Below are 14,268 nucleotides of genomic sequence, written 5' to 3' on the forward strand. Positions count from 1 at the left end.
ATTTTTGTGGTTTATTCCAAGTTCTGTGCCCTCCCCACCCACCATCCTTCAATTCAGCTGTCAACACGTCCTGGATGATATTGTTGTGGTGCTTTCAGCTGAAGTGTGCAGAGGAAAAGGGCTTGCAAGGTGCTCTATCTGAGCCTCTCATAATTTTGGTATCTGTGTGTGAAGTTGGCTAATTTCCTATACCGTTTTTGACAAACTATTATTCAAAGCTGAAGTACAACAATGAAGATTTTATAAATTCCAGCTCTGTAAATTTAAAAAAAAAAAAAAAGAGTGGTATTTGCGGAAAAGTGTCTCAAGGGTGTTTGCATATCTCATATATTAACATAATAGTAATAATTTTAATGTCACTGTCCATGCTGACTTTCTGGTCACAGAAAGTATTTGTCAGAAGTCCTGTTAGGATTCCTATTCTTTGAGTTGCTCAATGTAAGATGGAAAAATTTTCCAGTAAGTACTAACTGGCATAAAGCAGTCAGTTAGTTGATTTACTACCAAGACAGAAAAATCTAGTCCATTGTCTGCTCCAACAGGGGAGGAAAAAGTGCTTAAAAGCATTTGAGAAAACATCCACACAGGTTTTTTGTTTAAACAATATATTACGTATTCAGAGAATATCTGCAAAAATCCATTGCTTGGGCTGGTATCTACAGACTTAAACGCTCTTGTGGCAATTTAGTAACCAAACTCTCTTTACCAGAAAATTTTAGGATCGGATCCTGCTTTTGGAAAACGGCTCCAATTCTTTGGAAGATCAGTAGATGGCCATAGAGACTTAGATGACGATGACATTACTGATGTATCAGTTGGTGCTGATGGAAAAGTGGTTCTGCTTTGGTTAGTAAACTCTTTTCTAAAAGCTGCACTTAATGTTTCAGATGCCAGTTAAGCATTTACTTAATTAAACAGCAAAACAAAGAAAACAAAAAGCTCTTTTATTCCATGTGTTCTGCACTAACATGCTTAATGCCTTGTCACTACTATTACAGAGCTGAAAAACGGCATTGGACTTGTCTAACAGACATGACAAGCCAGTCTAGGGGGCAGAGCAAGGCTGCATGGGGGAAGCCAGGTGGCAGGGGCTGCTGAGAGGGATGCAGGCAGGGATGGGGAGGGTTGGGAGACATGTGAGGGCATGTGGTCCAGAGGAAAAGGCTGGTAAATGGGAATGGGGCTTGCTGGGCAGTATGTGAAACAGCAGGTCATACTTCAATAGCTGCAGTGTAATTTTGATAGCTGTGTCTACTGAGATAGACAAAACCCCTTCCCACACAACCTGCGTGACCTTTACTAGCTGGCAGGCTAATCTCTAGGAAACAGTAGTCCTGCAGGGTAAGGACAGAGAGCAGTGAAACAGAGTTGGCATCTACTTCTGGCAAGAACACCATCTTTTCTGGCATGTGGACTTTACCAGTGCGGTCAGAGTGCTTTTACAAAATAAAAAAGAAAGGCTTCACAGAACCCAAATCTTGTGGCTCCCTAAGTACCACTATTTCCATGAGGAGCTAAGTTAAAAAGTCGCTTGCTCTCCAGTCTGTCACCCATATTCTAGCCTGAGGCTCCCCATTGTAACAAGAAAAAATCACTGTAGTGCTACTTATTTCATAATAAAACGAGATTATACAAAATGAATGATCAGTTTGGACCCTTGACCCATGACAGAACTCCTGCTGGTGCTGATAAGGATTACATTAAAGAAAATTATGCTCCTTGGATTATCAGCATTTATTTCAATTTGATTAATGAAGATCTTTTCTTTCACTCCAACATTTGGTCTGATTAACGAGTTTCACTTTTGATTAAAGTGTTTGTTTTTACACGTAGGGTTCCTTTGAAACTGTTCTTCAAAATCTTGATTAATTTCATGAAAGTTGTTTTTCTGACATAATAATAAGGATACAAATTAGGATACAATTAAAATGAAGAATTACCCTTCTTTGCCTTCCTAGAAGAGCTGAATGACTTCTCTAAAGGAGCAGAAGAAGGCTACTTGTTGGGAAAACAGGGCATGGTCTTCATTCTGTTATCTTAAGGGAATACTTAGGGCGTTAGGGTAAAGACATTGATTATCCATTAATTTGATGTGATAAATTACTTATTTTAATTACTGAAAGGTACCGTATCAATAAACTCAGTTACATGCAGAGAAAAATAATTTTACCAGTGCCATAAAATGTGTTTACATTCAGAACCCAAAAGATCAATGTTACATTTACATGCAGAAAACAGCTTCTAAGCTACCTAGTGCTCTTGAAAATCACATATAACCTTTTAAAAATATTTTTCAGGTCACAAAGCATTGCAAATGTGTCTATAATTGCCTCATTTAAACCTGAGAAAATCAGTCTGCTGAACAAGAACACAGAAATAACTGTCAAAATATGTTTTCAGGCTACATTTAGACCTGCTAACAGAAATAATCAAGTGGGTAAGAGTGTTTCAATGACTTGTTTTTTATTAATTTCTTCAGAAGTCCATTATTCAAATGAATAGTGGAAATACTGCATTAAATGTCAAGGAAGGTGAAATCACTATAAAATTTAAGTGCTTAAGAAAGTGTTTTAAAGACCTACTGTCATCACTGCCTCCATAACCTGTGATAAATGAGGACTTAACAATATAAGGAAGAGCTGTCCACCAAAACCCAGGAAATGTCATTACTGAGAAGCTTTTATTTATATAATATATATATATATGTATATCCTTTGCTCACCAATTCTATCATTTTTCTTCAGCTGGTATCACTCGGATATGGCAAGACACTTTAGGAAGGGTAACTGGGTATCTCTGGAGAATGCTCCTTTTGGGGACAGAGTCTTTGTGAGCTGATGGTTTCAACAGCAGACTGCAGACTTTTCTTCTCTCTGGCAAGCACAAAAATAATTCAGCACAAAACTTCTTCAGCACAAAGTTAATTTCCATAAGTTCAATGCAGACAGATGTCCATAGGGAGAACCTCTTTTCAGAGAACAGTAGAGCACCAAATATTTCCGAGACCAACACTGGTGCCTCATGAAGCTATTTAGTTAAACATTTGTGTTGTGGATAACACCAGTTGAACTGCTTCGGTGTTACATACAGTGCCTTTAGGAACTTCTGATTTTTAGTAATAAAATAAAGGTGAACTTCCACAGTGTATTAGTCATCATATGAAGAGAAGACGAATTATGATGTGGTTGAAGAGAAGATGCAGGTTTTCTTTATAGCCTCCTCAGAACTGAGGGATATGGTTTCAAGGCTTCTTTACCTGCTGTAATCCTGGCACTGCTGCCTGGCTCCTTGCCTGAGTTGTGGGCTCAGACATCTGAGACACCTCAGACATCAATCAGTGGAGACCAGATTCATTGCCATTTAATGTGCTGTCTGTGGATGAGAACTTACTTCAGGATTTAAACCTATTAGACTGACTTGGAAAACACAAGGGAAAACTTTATCATTTTGTGAATGCTCTGTGTTTAGCAAACCATGAAAAAAGTAAAATATTTATATTGGTTTGGAAAGCCTGATCATTCTGTAATGCTGGACATAGTAGTGAGATCATAAGCAGTAAGGCTGAGCAAAAAAAAGTACTATTATTCTTTTTGTAGCTATAAAGTATAATGCAACACTGGATGCAGATCTCCAGTCCTCTAGAGTGACTTCCAGAGGATTGTTCAAAGAAAATAATGAAAGGTACATGCAGAGGGATCTTGTGGTACATCGTGAAAAGAATTGTGTTCATGACATCTTCAACGTACAGGTAAGTGCAACTGCAAGGAGCCTCATGACAAAAATGATCAGAGGAAGGTGTTGATGAATTTTATGTCTGTAAGATGAATTTAATTCATGATTTAAGTTTCTCGAGTTCCCCAGTAACAAAAAATACAGAATACGAAGCTGATTTCAAAGAAACTAATAACTGACTTATTTAGCACAGGTGTTGAGGACAGTAGAGGCCATTGTTAATTATGTACTTCAGCTCTGATGTAACACAGAGCTCATAGTCCATAGTTTCAATAGATTTTAATTTCCCTTTCAGTAGATTCTTCCATAAAGAATCTTCCATAATATATGCAAATGTTTTATCTCAGATTAACAACATTTCAGGTGGGTTTCTCATCCATGCTAGCCCTAAGTATACAGAAGCTGTATTTGGGAAAAATAAAAATACAAAAACATCCACCATTTCCTAGTACCAAAGACCAAACGCAGCAGCACTGAGACTTGCAGTAAGCTCTCTGCATTGTGCTAGGTCAGGTAGTTAAAAAGCGAAAGGACTGATACATGCTTTGCTTTGCAATATTTGCAAACCACCAAGGTCAGAGCTGAATAATAAATAGGAATGTTTTCACATCCCTCTTTCTGATACTTCCTTCTTTTATTCATTGCATACCCAAATACTGTGAGGACAAATATTTTTGATTTGTTGGTCACATCTAGTGTCATTGTAGAGCCATGATCTAGAAGAGTATTTACCCAGCACCAAGAAGCAGAAAAGACATGAGGGGTATTGTGTTTTAGTCCTGCCCAGGCCCAGCTGCTCTCTGTGATGGCAAAGCAAAGTGGAATAGGAATTTGATTTCTGCAGCCAGGTGAGAAGAAAAATCACCTGCTGGTGGCTTTTGAGAGCCAGCTTCCACAGATGCAGACAGTCTGCGTGTTGCTTAGCCCTAGAAGTGAGTGTGATGAGTAGAGTCTCCAGGAACATTTAAAAGACTACGTTGTTACTTCTCTTCTTCTGTTACTTGCTCTTCTAGAAAGAGCAAGTATTACTACACGTTATCAATTTACAGCAGAGTTACCAGTTTTGCACTGTTTGCTGTGCTGACAGCTATCATATGAACATGTGTTTTACAGGAACCTTCTGATGCAGTGAATTCTCTTAGTTTGCGTGTTGACATTGGCCTTACAAATCCTGGCTCCAGCCCTGTCCTCGATATATATTCTCCAACATCTGTGGCCTACAGTGTAAGTATACAGCCTTACTATTGGAAAAGACATGACTATACTTCTGTGCATAACGTGTGCCCCCTCAAACATGCACATACCAAAATGCTACATACAAATAAAAACTGGTGTTCTAGTTAAGTCACTGGACTGAAAGCAGGCACCAGTACTTTTATACCTTGGAATTGCATGGGCTCTTAATGCTATTTGAAGGGACTTTCTCATCAGCAAAAGGGACTTTCTCATAAGCAAGATAACAATGTCCTTCCCCTCAAAGGCGTTTAAGACTGCTGTGACTAGATAATTTTAAAGTAGAGCACTGTCATTCAGGATTATTTTTATTATTTGTTTTGTAGATTCCTTTTATTAAAGACTGTGGTGAAGATGAACTTTGTATCTGTGATCTTGTTCTGAAGGTCCAGCAGAAGGGAGATCACAGGTAGGAGCTGAATAAGTGGAATTGGTGGCGTATGGTGTTTTCTTAGTTTTCATAGGTTGTTTTTTCTATAGGCTCTGGATGAATTTCTTCAGAATATCTTTCTAGTTCAACATCTACTTAGAATCATAGAATCATCATAGAATCATAGAATGGTTTGGGTTGGAAGGGAACTTAAATATCAGCTAGCTCCTTCTCCTCAGGGCTGCTTTCAGTCCATTCTCTGCCCATTTTGTGGGCATTTGTATTTGTGCTTGGGATTGCTCTAACCCAGAGGCAGGACCTTGCGTTTGCCTTGTTAAAATCCATTAGGTTTGCACAGGCCCACCTGTCAAGCCTGCCCAGGTCTCTTTGGATGGCATCCCTTCCCTCCTGCATGTCGACTGCACCACACAGCTTGGTGTCATCGGCAAACTTGCTGAAGGTGCACTTGATCCCACTGTCCATGTCACCAACAAAGATGTCAAACAGCGCCAGTCCCAGTACTGACCCCTGAGGAACACTACTCATCACTGATATCCACTTGGACACTGAGCCATTGACCGCAACACTTTGAGTGTGAGCATCCAGCCAATTCCTTACCCACTGAGTGGTCAATCCATCAAATCCATGTCTCTCCAATTTAGAGACAAGGATATCATGGGGGACAGTGTCAAATGCTTTGCACAAGTCCAGGTAGACGATGTCAGTTGCTCTTCCTCTATTTATGCTACTTAGAAATAGCAGAGGGGAGGAAAAAAAATATTAGCATTTCTGTCTAAATAACTAGTCAAGGAAAAAGAGGAGCAATATGATAACAGATACAGAAGTAGGATTCTTGTCAGTGTAGACAAACCTGACTTTTGTTAGATTAGAGATGAGTAGACAGTGAGGATTCAGAAGAGTCAGGTCTGGCTGTCTGCTGTCAGAAAAGGAAGTGTGCTGGGGGAGCAGCTGTGGCTGTTTCAGTCCCTCCTGTGAGGAGCAGTGGGGATCCTGCATCAGGCTGCACTACTGGGTAGCAGAGATCAGCTCTTTGGGCAGCACATAATCCAGAACCATATATTTACACACATATATTTACAGTATGCAGAAAGACTGGCTTCTCCTGGAGCTGCCATATGACTCAGACAGCCATTCTCTGCCCACCTTCTCACCAGGGTGGAAACCTTGAAAATTCAGCAAAGTGATTATGACTGTACAGAATCAAGGTCCCAGAATTTAAGATGACATTAATTCTATTTGGTTTTAAAAAACACCATCACAGAGTTTCTCATGTCAAAGGGTTTAGAAAGCAGAAGGTTTATGCGTATAGAACATAGGAAATGTCTTGCTGTGCTTGTTATTCTTTGTTGACTAGAGGCAACACAGTACAATACATTTTCATGATCCACAGCTGTTCTGGTACCTCCATTTACAACATTGAACTTTACTTTCCAACAGCAAACAGCAGTTCATTGTCAGCAGCAAAAACAAAAGACTAACATTCAACGTGAACTTGAGAAATAAAAGAGAAAATGCGTATAATACCAGAATACAGGCTACATTTTCAGACAACTTGTTTTTTGCTTCTTCGTCTTTACCGGTATGTGGTACTCATCTTCACTGTTTCTGTTATTGCCACTGATTTTTCCAGCTACTCGGGAAAACATTTTACATTTTTTTCTTTCTATTAGTGCCTGTCCCAGGAAAGGAGAATGTGTGTGCAAAGCTCTCTCCCAGTTTATTTTCTTGGCTACCAGAATTATTCCCTTCAGCATATCAGTTTATATAGGTCAAGGAGAGACACTGCCAACTCAGCATAAAAATTGGCAACCTGTTGATTTTGACCTCACCTCAGTATTTCAGTCATCTTTTCCTCACTTTAGGCCTTGGCACCCACATCTGCTGATTGACTCCCAACAACATACCTGAATGCAGTTGCTGTTGCCACAGGGAATTCATATCTGATAAATTAAGCATGCAGCGTGGATGCACCTTTAAAGCACAGGCTTTAGATCTAGAAATGGTGTTACTGCCAAAGCCATGTATTTCAGCTAGACAGTTAATCAGATTGAAATGATTGCTATACCAGAAACTCTTCTTACAATGAATTGTGTCTTAGAAAAGGAAAATAAAGGAATTTTACAGACTATTTTAGAGAGTGCAATAAATCTTTAATCTGAATTGTTACTTCTAAACAATTCATGTAGGATGAAATCCAGACTTGAGTGGATTTCTGCTGTCAGGCTGCTACTGGAGAGGTGTCTGATAATACTAGGGGTGAAATCTAGAGCCATACTGAAGGGAGAGGAGGGATGGGAGCATTCATCACTGCCCAAGAGCTGCATTTTCCTGAAGAGTGGGCTGGCAGAAGTACTCCATGAAGTGCTGAGGTTGCTCCTCTACCTCCCTATCCTTGTCCAACAAAATTACTCATGCCACTCATGTCAAAAGGCCACACCAGAGCTATGATTTTCTTCTGCTTTAAAAGTCCATTTGATTAGAATTCTTTCAGCCTGCAATTGAAGATTTTGCCTGTTTCAAAGCAGAGAATTGTTATTTTTTCTTGTCAGAGTGTAAGTCATGAATGTAAGTGTCTGGTAGGGATGTGTTTAACAAAAAACAGTGCATTTTAATTAATTCTTCTCTATGTTATGATAACTGGCTATGGTCTATGAGTTTGTCTTTGATGTGAGATGATGACATGCAAAATTTTCTGCAAAGTAATAAATAAACTTTTATGTATTGTAGACTTTCCTACAAAACGTATGATAGTTCTTCTCTGCACACTAAATTCTACAGTGAGAGTAGTTAACTGTCTCTCAGGTCATGCAAATATGACTGTAAAAATTTTGTAGTAATACTGTAAAAAGCATGGTAAGAGAATGCAGTAGGCAGCCTGTACTCTGGTCTGTATTCCTTCTTCCAAGTGCAGCACAAAATTCTCACAAGATCATTAGAGCCAGGACACAGGACCAGTCCTTATCCCACCTTCTCCTCCCTCACCCCTAGCCCTGCCTCTCTTCCCCAACCATCTCATCTTTAGGAATTATTGCTGTAACACTTAGTTGTACTACCCCTTAGTCTAACACAGGTCCTGTTGAAGATGCAAGTTGTGAATTTCCTGTCTTTTATCAAAAACTAGCATTAAGATGACTTTTCTGTTTCCTCTGCAGAGCGATGGGACTGAAGTCTCATGTCAGACAGGAACAACACAAACTACAGTCATTTGCCAAATAAGCTATCCAGTTTTCCGAACAGGACAACAGGTACAAATTTAAATAACCTTGTGTGATACTCCAAAGCATTGTTGTTGTTTTCCCCTTTATATGCATGTACTGGTGGCAAGCATTTTTAGATATGGCAATTGTTAACTTCCCTTGGGTTTCAGGGGCACTAAAAGAAGCAAACTAAGGGCTAAATTTTTGTTACCAGCCTACCAGATTAAACGCAAAAAAAAAAAAATATCTAAAGCAATCTAAAGCACATTTCTTTCCGCCCATGGATCCTCTGTAGCTTTGTAACTCTTGGAGGGTGAAGGCTGGGGACTCAGAGCAGTCAGGCGTTGTGCATAGTCTCTCAGGAGCTCAGCACAATTCCATCAGATTGAGATGCAAGGGGAGGCCCACACATCCCCTAGCATAGATCATATAAACTTTTTCCTCATATATCCCATAAAATTTGGGGATATCCCTGTTTTTATGGATCTTAATCTCTTATTCCTGTGGGGCAAAAGAGAAATAGGCTTCCAACCTCAATTGGAGCAATAAGAAACTTGCCAGGGGTAATATAAATACGATGTTCTGCAAAATCAAAACAATAAAAAAAATAAAAAGCTTGTTTATTCTGAACTTTTAATGGCATTCATCAAAGCGAACCTGTTGCAATGAATCAAATTAAAATGTAAATAAAAAGCTTGTGTAAGTGCTGGTTTTTAAAAATGTGACTGAAGCAATGCAAACACCTTTTGTTGCAGCTTGTAGCTAGTCATGTATCATTTGAAAATGCACGTAGCTAATGTTTACAAAATGATGTCAATTTGTACATGAGAGAAAAAAGATTCTGTAGTATTAGAGATTACTGAAATAGTACACAGAAATAGGAAAATTCAGTTACAGAGGGCAATTCTAGATGTTTGCACATGGGAATAATTGTGTTGCTATTGGTAAGTGCTCTTGGTGTTCCTCGTCTCTTCCACAGGTATCTTTTGATATTAGTTTTGATTTTAACCTGAAAAATCTTCAGAATATGGCTGTTCTAAGTTTTCATGCCTTGAGGTAAAGTATATAATTTTATGAAAGCAAATTTTGTATTAATACCATATTTGTTCAAAATAATATTGTAACACCTGACTTAAATGCGTTTTGATAAACAGTGAAAGTAATGAAGAGCAAGAACAGGACAACCAGATCAGCTTATCAATTCCTTTGCGGTATGATGCAGAAATTCACTTCACAAGGTATGTTAAATAATGGAAAAAGTCACTGTCATTTCCTTCAAAGGCTTTAGACTATACTAACAGTCCTGAAAGACCACTGATAATATACTGAAATTTTATTTTCATTTTGGAATTCATAAGAAATTTTTATATTGTCAACAATAGCAGAACTTCATGTTCTTCCGATAATCTTATATGTAAAAATTTATAGAATATGTAGTAAGAAATTAGGGATCCATGTTTACCGTTGTACAATTGTTACAGGTGATCAGATGCTCACATGGATGGAATATGTATAAAACTCAAACACTGCCCATGGTTTTGGTAATAAAGTTAGTATATGCTATATCAGGATCAGCCTCTGGTTCTCAGATGTTACTGAAATTGGATCAAATCTGAAGTTGAACAGATCAAAACTGAGCAAAATAACAACAAAAACAAACAAACAAAACAAAATGCTCCAGTTCAAATGCATACCTCTCTCAGCAAAGAAAATTAAGGAGAGTGAGAGTTTCATGCCCTTGAAACTTCTCATCTTCAGCCCTTGAAACGTCCAGTGTGTTTGGATGTACTGAAATTAGTAATTCATCTGTTACGGTTCTAGACAAGAATAATTCCAGTTACAGTTTATCCAAAATTACAAATGAAACAAAAATATACTGATTTGACTCTTAGTTTAAGATAGACTACTTCACTTTCCATCAAAAAATGTGTTCATCTTTCCTAATTGCTGGATTTGTAGGGTAAGATATTTAGCTGCCTAAAATGCACAGCAACAATGAATTTAGGAAATGAACATTCAAAGGCCACTGTAACCACAAGAACTTCTAGCTCAGGTCGTTGCATGAATATGGATCACAGTACAGAACCTGATTTTAATTTGCAGCAGCAGTTTAAAAATATAAGGCCCAGGATTCAGCACAGTTGGGTGCACCAATTATAGTCTTGCAGAATTTTTTGGATTTTTTTAGTTGCTTAAAAGCATGTATTTAGGTCAGTGATGCAAATTCTTTCAACTCACTGGGAAAGTCACGTGAGACATCAGCAGAAGAGTTTTTGTTATTCAAGTTAGCAGCAGCGCAGAGACTACAGAAGCATCTGAGTAGGTGCCTATCACACCAACTTAAGTAGTAGTTTCTGAGGAATTTGAAAAAGTGCAAACTTGAATCAGCAAATTTAATTTAGCTGAGCGCTAAGAACAGAAGCTCAGTGCTTCAGAAAAGACTAGGCAGAGAGCCTGTAAAAGAGTTACTCAAGATAAAACAGTGTTTCAAATTCAGGTGCATCTCCTGAAGTATGAGAAAATGCAGTTTCATATGCAAGTCAGGGCATGAAGGAATCTCTAGAGTTGGAAAAAGATTTTAGTTATTTTTGGTGATGAGACAGCTTAAAGGAACTGAAGGAAGTACACATTAAGCCAACGCACGATTTTTAATGCTTCCCTTGGAGATAGCTCATTTATACACCCTCTAACACTTAGGAAGTATCTATCTGGAAATAGCTCCTTCCTGAGGCAGGTAATTTAGCAAATAACTAACTTTTTAAATTACAAGGGTTGAGAAAAAAGTGTCAACTCATTGAAGATAGGCTTTTCTAGTGAAAAACATCCTGATTCGGGTTTTCAGAGGTGGGAATCAGTCTTATCAGTGACTTCTGCAAGGACAAGGAAGCTGATATCATGTAAACCAGAAAGGCCGGATATTTGAGCAATAAGGAAGCAGAAAATGTTTCATGTGGGTTTTCCTAGCAGGTCTAGTCAGGAGGGTCTTTGAGGAAAGGGCCCTTGGGAGGAAGCATGAAGAAATGAGAAGGATCCCTGACACAGTATGGAGGAGCACAACTAATCAAAAAGCATCTCTTTGAGACTGCACACATGAGTTTGGGATTGTGTGCACAGATGTTACCCAGATTAACTGGGTAGAGCTGCATTGCCAAATAGAAGGGATCTGCACTTTGTGCTACATGAAGAGCTGATGTAGGGAGTCATGATAGCTCCTTGTTAACTCACTCCCTAGCTTTTCATGTTCGAAATTACTTAACTAAGCCTCCTGTAGGATGAAGACCAGAAAGATTATGGGATGGTTCAGCAGTAGTAGTTGGTCACAAGGAGCACATGGATGCAATTAACTACACAGGGATGTTTTGTTGTCTTTGAGCACAGACTCACCTGGTTGAGTCATCCACAGGCCCTCACAACCTGTTTTTCCATCTCACACCTGTAATTTCGTGATATAGTGGGCTGCAACCACCTTCACATTACTTTAGAAATTTTGAATGATAAAAACTATAGTAATAAAGTGGATGAGAGCAGACTGAGGGCTGTAAGGTATGTGGCATGCATACAAACGGGGTGCTGTGTGTTTCCACACCCAGGCAGTGAGGAAATAAACCCACTTGTAGCACAGGGCATTAGGGCCGAAAGTTGTAATTTCTGCCCGGGAGAGGAGCTTGCAGTAGGGTTCTAGATGCACTGTGGCAAGGACAAGTTTGAACAGAACCTACATCTCATGCTGCCCTGCTGTCTTCATGTGCTCGGTTGGCTTCAGTATAGCACTTATTTTCTGAACTAAATTTTTAATGTTCAAACAGCAGGACAAGCGACTGATTTTCCTGCGATTATAATTCTGACCTGATTCACAAACTTAGAACAAACCAAAGCACATCCAGTTGCATATGTTTTCAAAGTAGATGCGAAACTGAAATGTATTGTTTTACGGTTGTTAACTAGGCTTGCCAACATCAACTTCTATGAAGTATACTCTGGTCATAACATTCCTTCCACTGTGAATAATTTTGAAGATATTGGCCCCGCATTCAACTTCTCAGTTAAGGTTAGTAAATGTTTCTGGTTCTGTTTTGAGAAGCTGCCTTACCTCTGCCTGCACCTGGGTCCCAAAATGCAGTTGAAAAAAAATGCTTCTGATTTCACTATCTGAATTTGATGCTTTTGAATCAGTCAAACAGGGGAAGAAAATTGCAAATAGCAGGAGGGATAAATCCTTACAATGTTGATGAGGTCAAAAATGAAATTTGAACGTAACACTTAAGTAGAATGGTGGAGGGATTGGTCCTGCACTGTTTACGTATTTGGAAGAGGGTTAATGCTTAACTTCAGGATAGCTTACACTATTTGTTCACAGAGCTAATTTGTCTTCTGCTGACTTGATAAAGGAAAACAAGTCTTTGCAGGCTTGGACTTTGAAATTTGAAGTTTGGCAGGGGTTAAGCGCTCAAACACGATGCAGGAACTAGCCAGATCACAGCATTTATTACACAGCTCAAAAAAAAAATCTAAATATGCAATGTGGAAGAAACTTTATATTCCATTTATATTCTTGTAACTGCTTTTGTAAAAGCCTATTGGCCGTTGTGGAATATTTGCTTTTCAAAAAATATTTCATGCAGATAATAAGAGCTTTGCTAAGGAAACAGGCAGGGGCCTGAAGCTATAGAGTATGCTTTCCACTAGGGCATAATTTCATTATTTACCCCAGTAAATGTGACAATACAAAAAACATTGATGCAAAAGGAATCCAGTTCTTCCATAATCGTATGTGATTTCTGATTCTCTTGTTATGCCAAATACTTTTTGTGTATATAAGTATTGCTACCTGAATTAATTGTGAGCTATTTATTTTGCAGGTAACAACAGGAGGAATTCCAGTGAAGATGGCAACTGTGAAAATCCTTCTTCCAGAGCTGACCAACAAAGACAACCCACTGATGTACCTAACTGCAATTGACACAGATCAGGTGAAGGACTGCACTATATAAGTTGATATGTTTGGGGGTTTTAACCAGCACCATTTACATCAGTTATTTCCTTCACAGTGTATCTGAGATTCGGATAATCCCCGCCCTTTCTGTATGCCCCCTCCTACAAAGGGACTGGGGAGGACCAGACATCAACTGTACACCAGTCTATTCCTTGGCAGATGCCAATTATCTGTACAGTCCATAGCTGACTTTTCATATGACCCTGGAATTAGGTGGTTCTCCAAGATCCTGGGAAGACAATAGTAAAAATGGATTTTTTAGATCAGGACAAAACTTTCAGTTCAGTTTAATTCTGATTAAAATACATGGTCTGTTAGATTCCAAAATCATCCAGTATTACGTAATTCACAACCTATAATTTCACAGCCACCATGTCATCAGAAGTATATATTCTTATGATGACTATACATTTTGGAGTATGATGTCAACCAGTTTAATTCCTGCCATCCCTTTCCTAGGCCAGAGGTGTTACTTGTCAAGCTCAGATAAATCCACTGCAAATAGGAAAAAGATCTTACTCTGCATCCTTCAAGAAAGAGAACTTCAGGGCTTTGAAAGAAATGGTGAGTACACGTCAGGTCTGCTGTACAGTAGGACAGGGGTGTAGAGCTGATCCTTGCTGCTGTACCTGTGGGGATGACTGTGGTGGCCATGGCATTTTTCACTCACAGGGCAGGAGTGCCTCCTATGGATACTCTCACACATAACTGCATCTACCTTA

General features: G+C 38.9%; 1 protein-coding gene across 2 annotated transcripts in view; it reads left to right on the forward strand.

Annotated features, from left to right (window-relative positions):
• The window catches only part of ITGA2 (integrin subunit alpha 2), a 66,019-nt gene that overhangs the window by 41,793 nt on the left and 9,958 nt on the right, over window positions 1–14,268 (forward strand). For both annotated transcript variants that reach the window (XM_080574099.1, XM_080574098.1), the window contains exons 15-26: window positions 710–846; window positions 2,298–2,437; window positions 3,597–3,748; window positions 4,846–4,956; window positions 5,292–5,374; window positions 6,794–6,935; window positions 8,509–8,601; window positions 9,533–9,609; window positions 9,708–9,791; window positions 12,499–12,601; window positions 13,413–13,523; window positions 14,006–14,110. In XM_080574099.1, the coding sequence (XP_080430225.1) occupies window positions 710–846; window positions 2,298–2,437; window positions 3,597–3,748; window positions 4,846–4,956; window positions 5,292–5,374; window positions 6,794–6,935; window positions 8,509–8,601; window positions 9,533–9,609; window positions 9,708–9,791; window positions 12,499–12,601; window positions 13,413–13,523; window positions 14,006–14,110 (1,338 nt within the window). The remainder of the gene's footprint in view (window positions 1–709; window positions 847–2,297; window positions 2,438–3,596; window positions 3,749–4,845; window positions 4,957–5,291; window positions 5,375–6,793; window positions 6,936–8,508; window positions 8,602–9,532; window positions 9,610–9,707; window positions 9,792–12,498; window positions 12,602–13,412; window positions 13,524–14,005; window positions 14,111–14,268) is intronic.

This window comes from Anser brachyrhynchus, assembly GCF_964034855.1.
Source record: "Anser brachyrhynchus genome assembly, chromosome: Z".
NCBI classification, from domain to species: Eukaryota; Metazoa; Chordata; class Aves; order Anseriformes; family Anatidae; genus Anser; species Anser brachyrhynchus.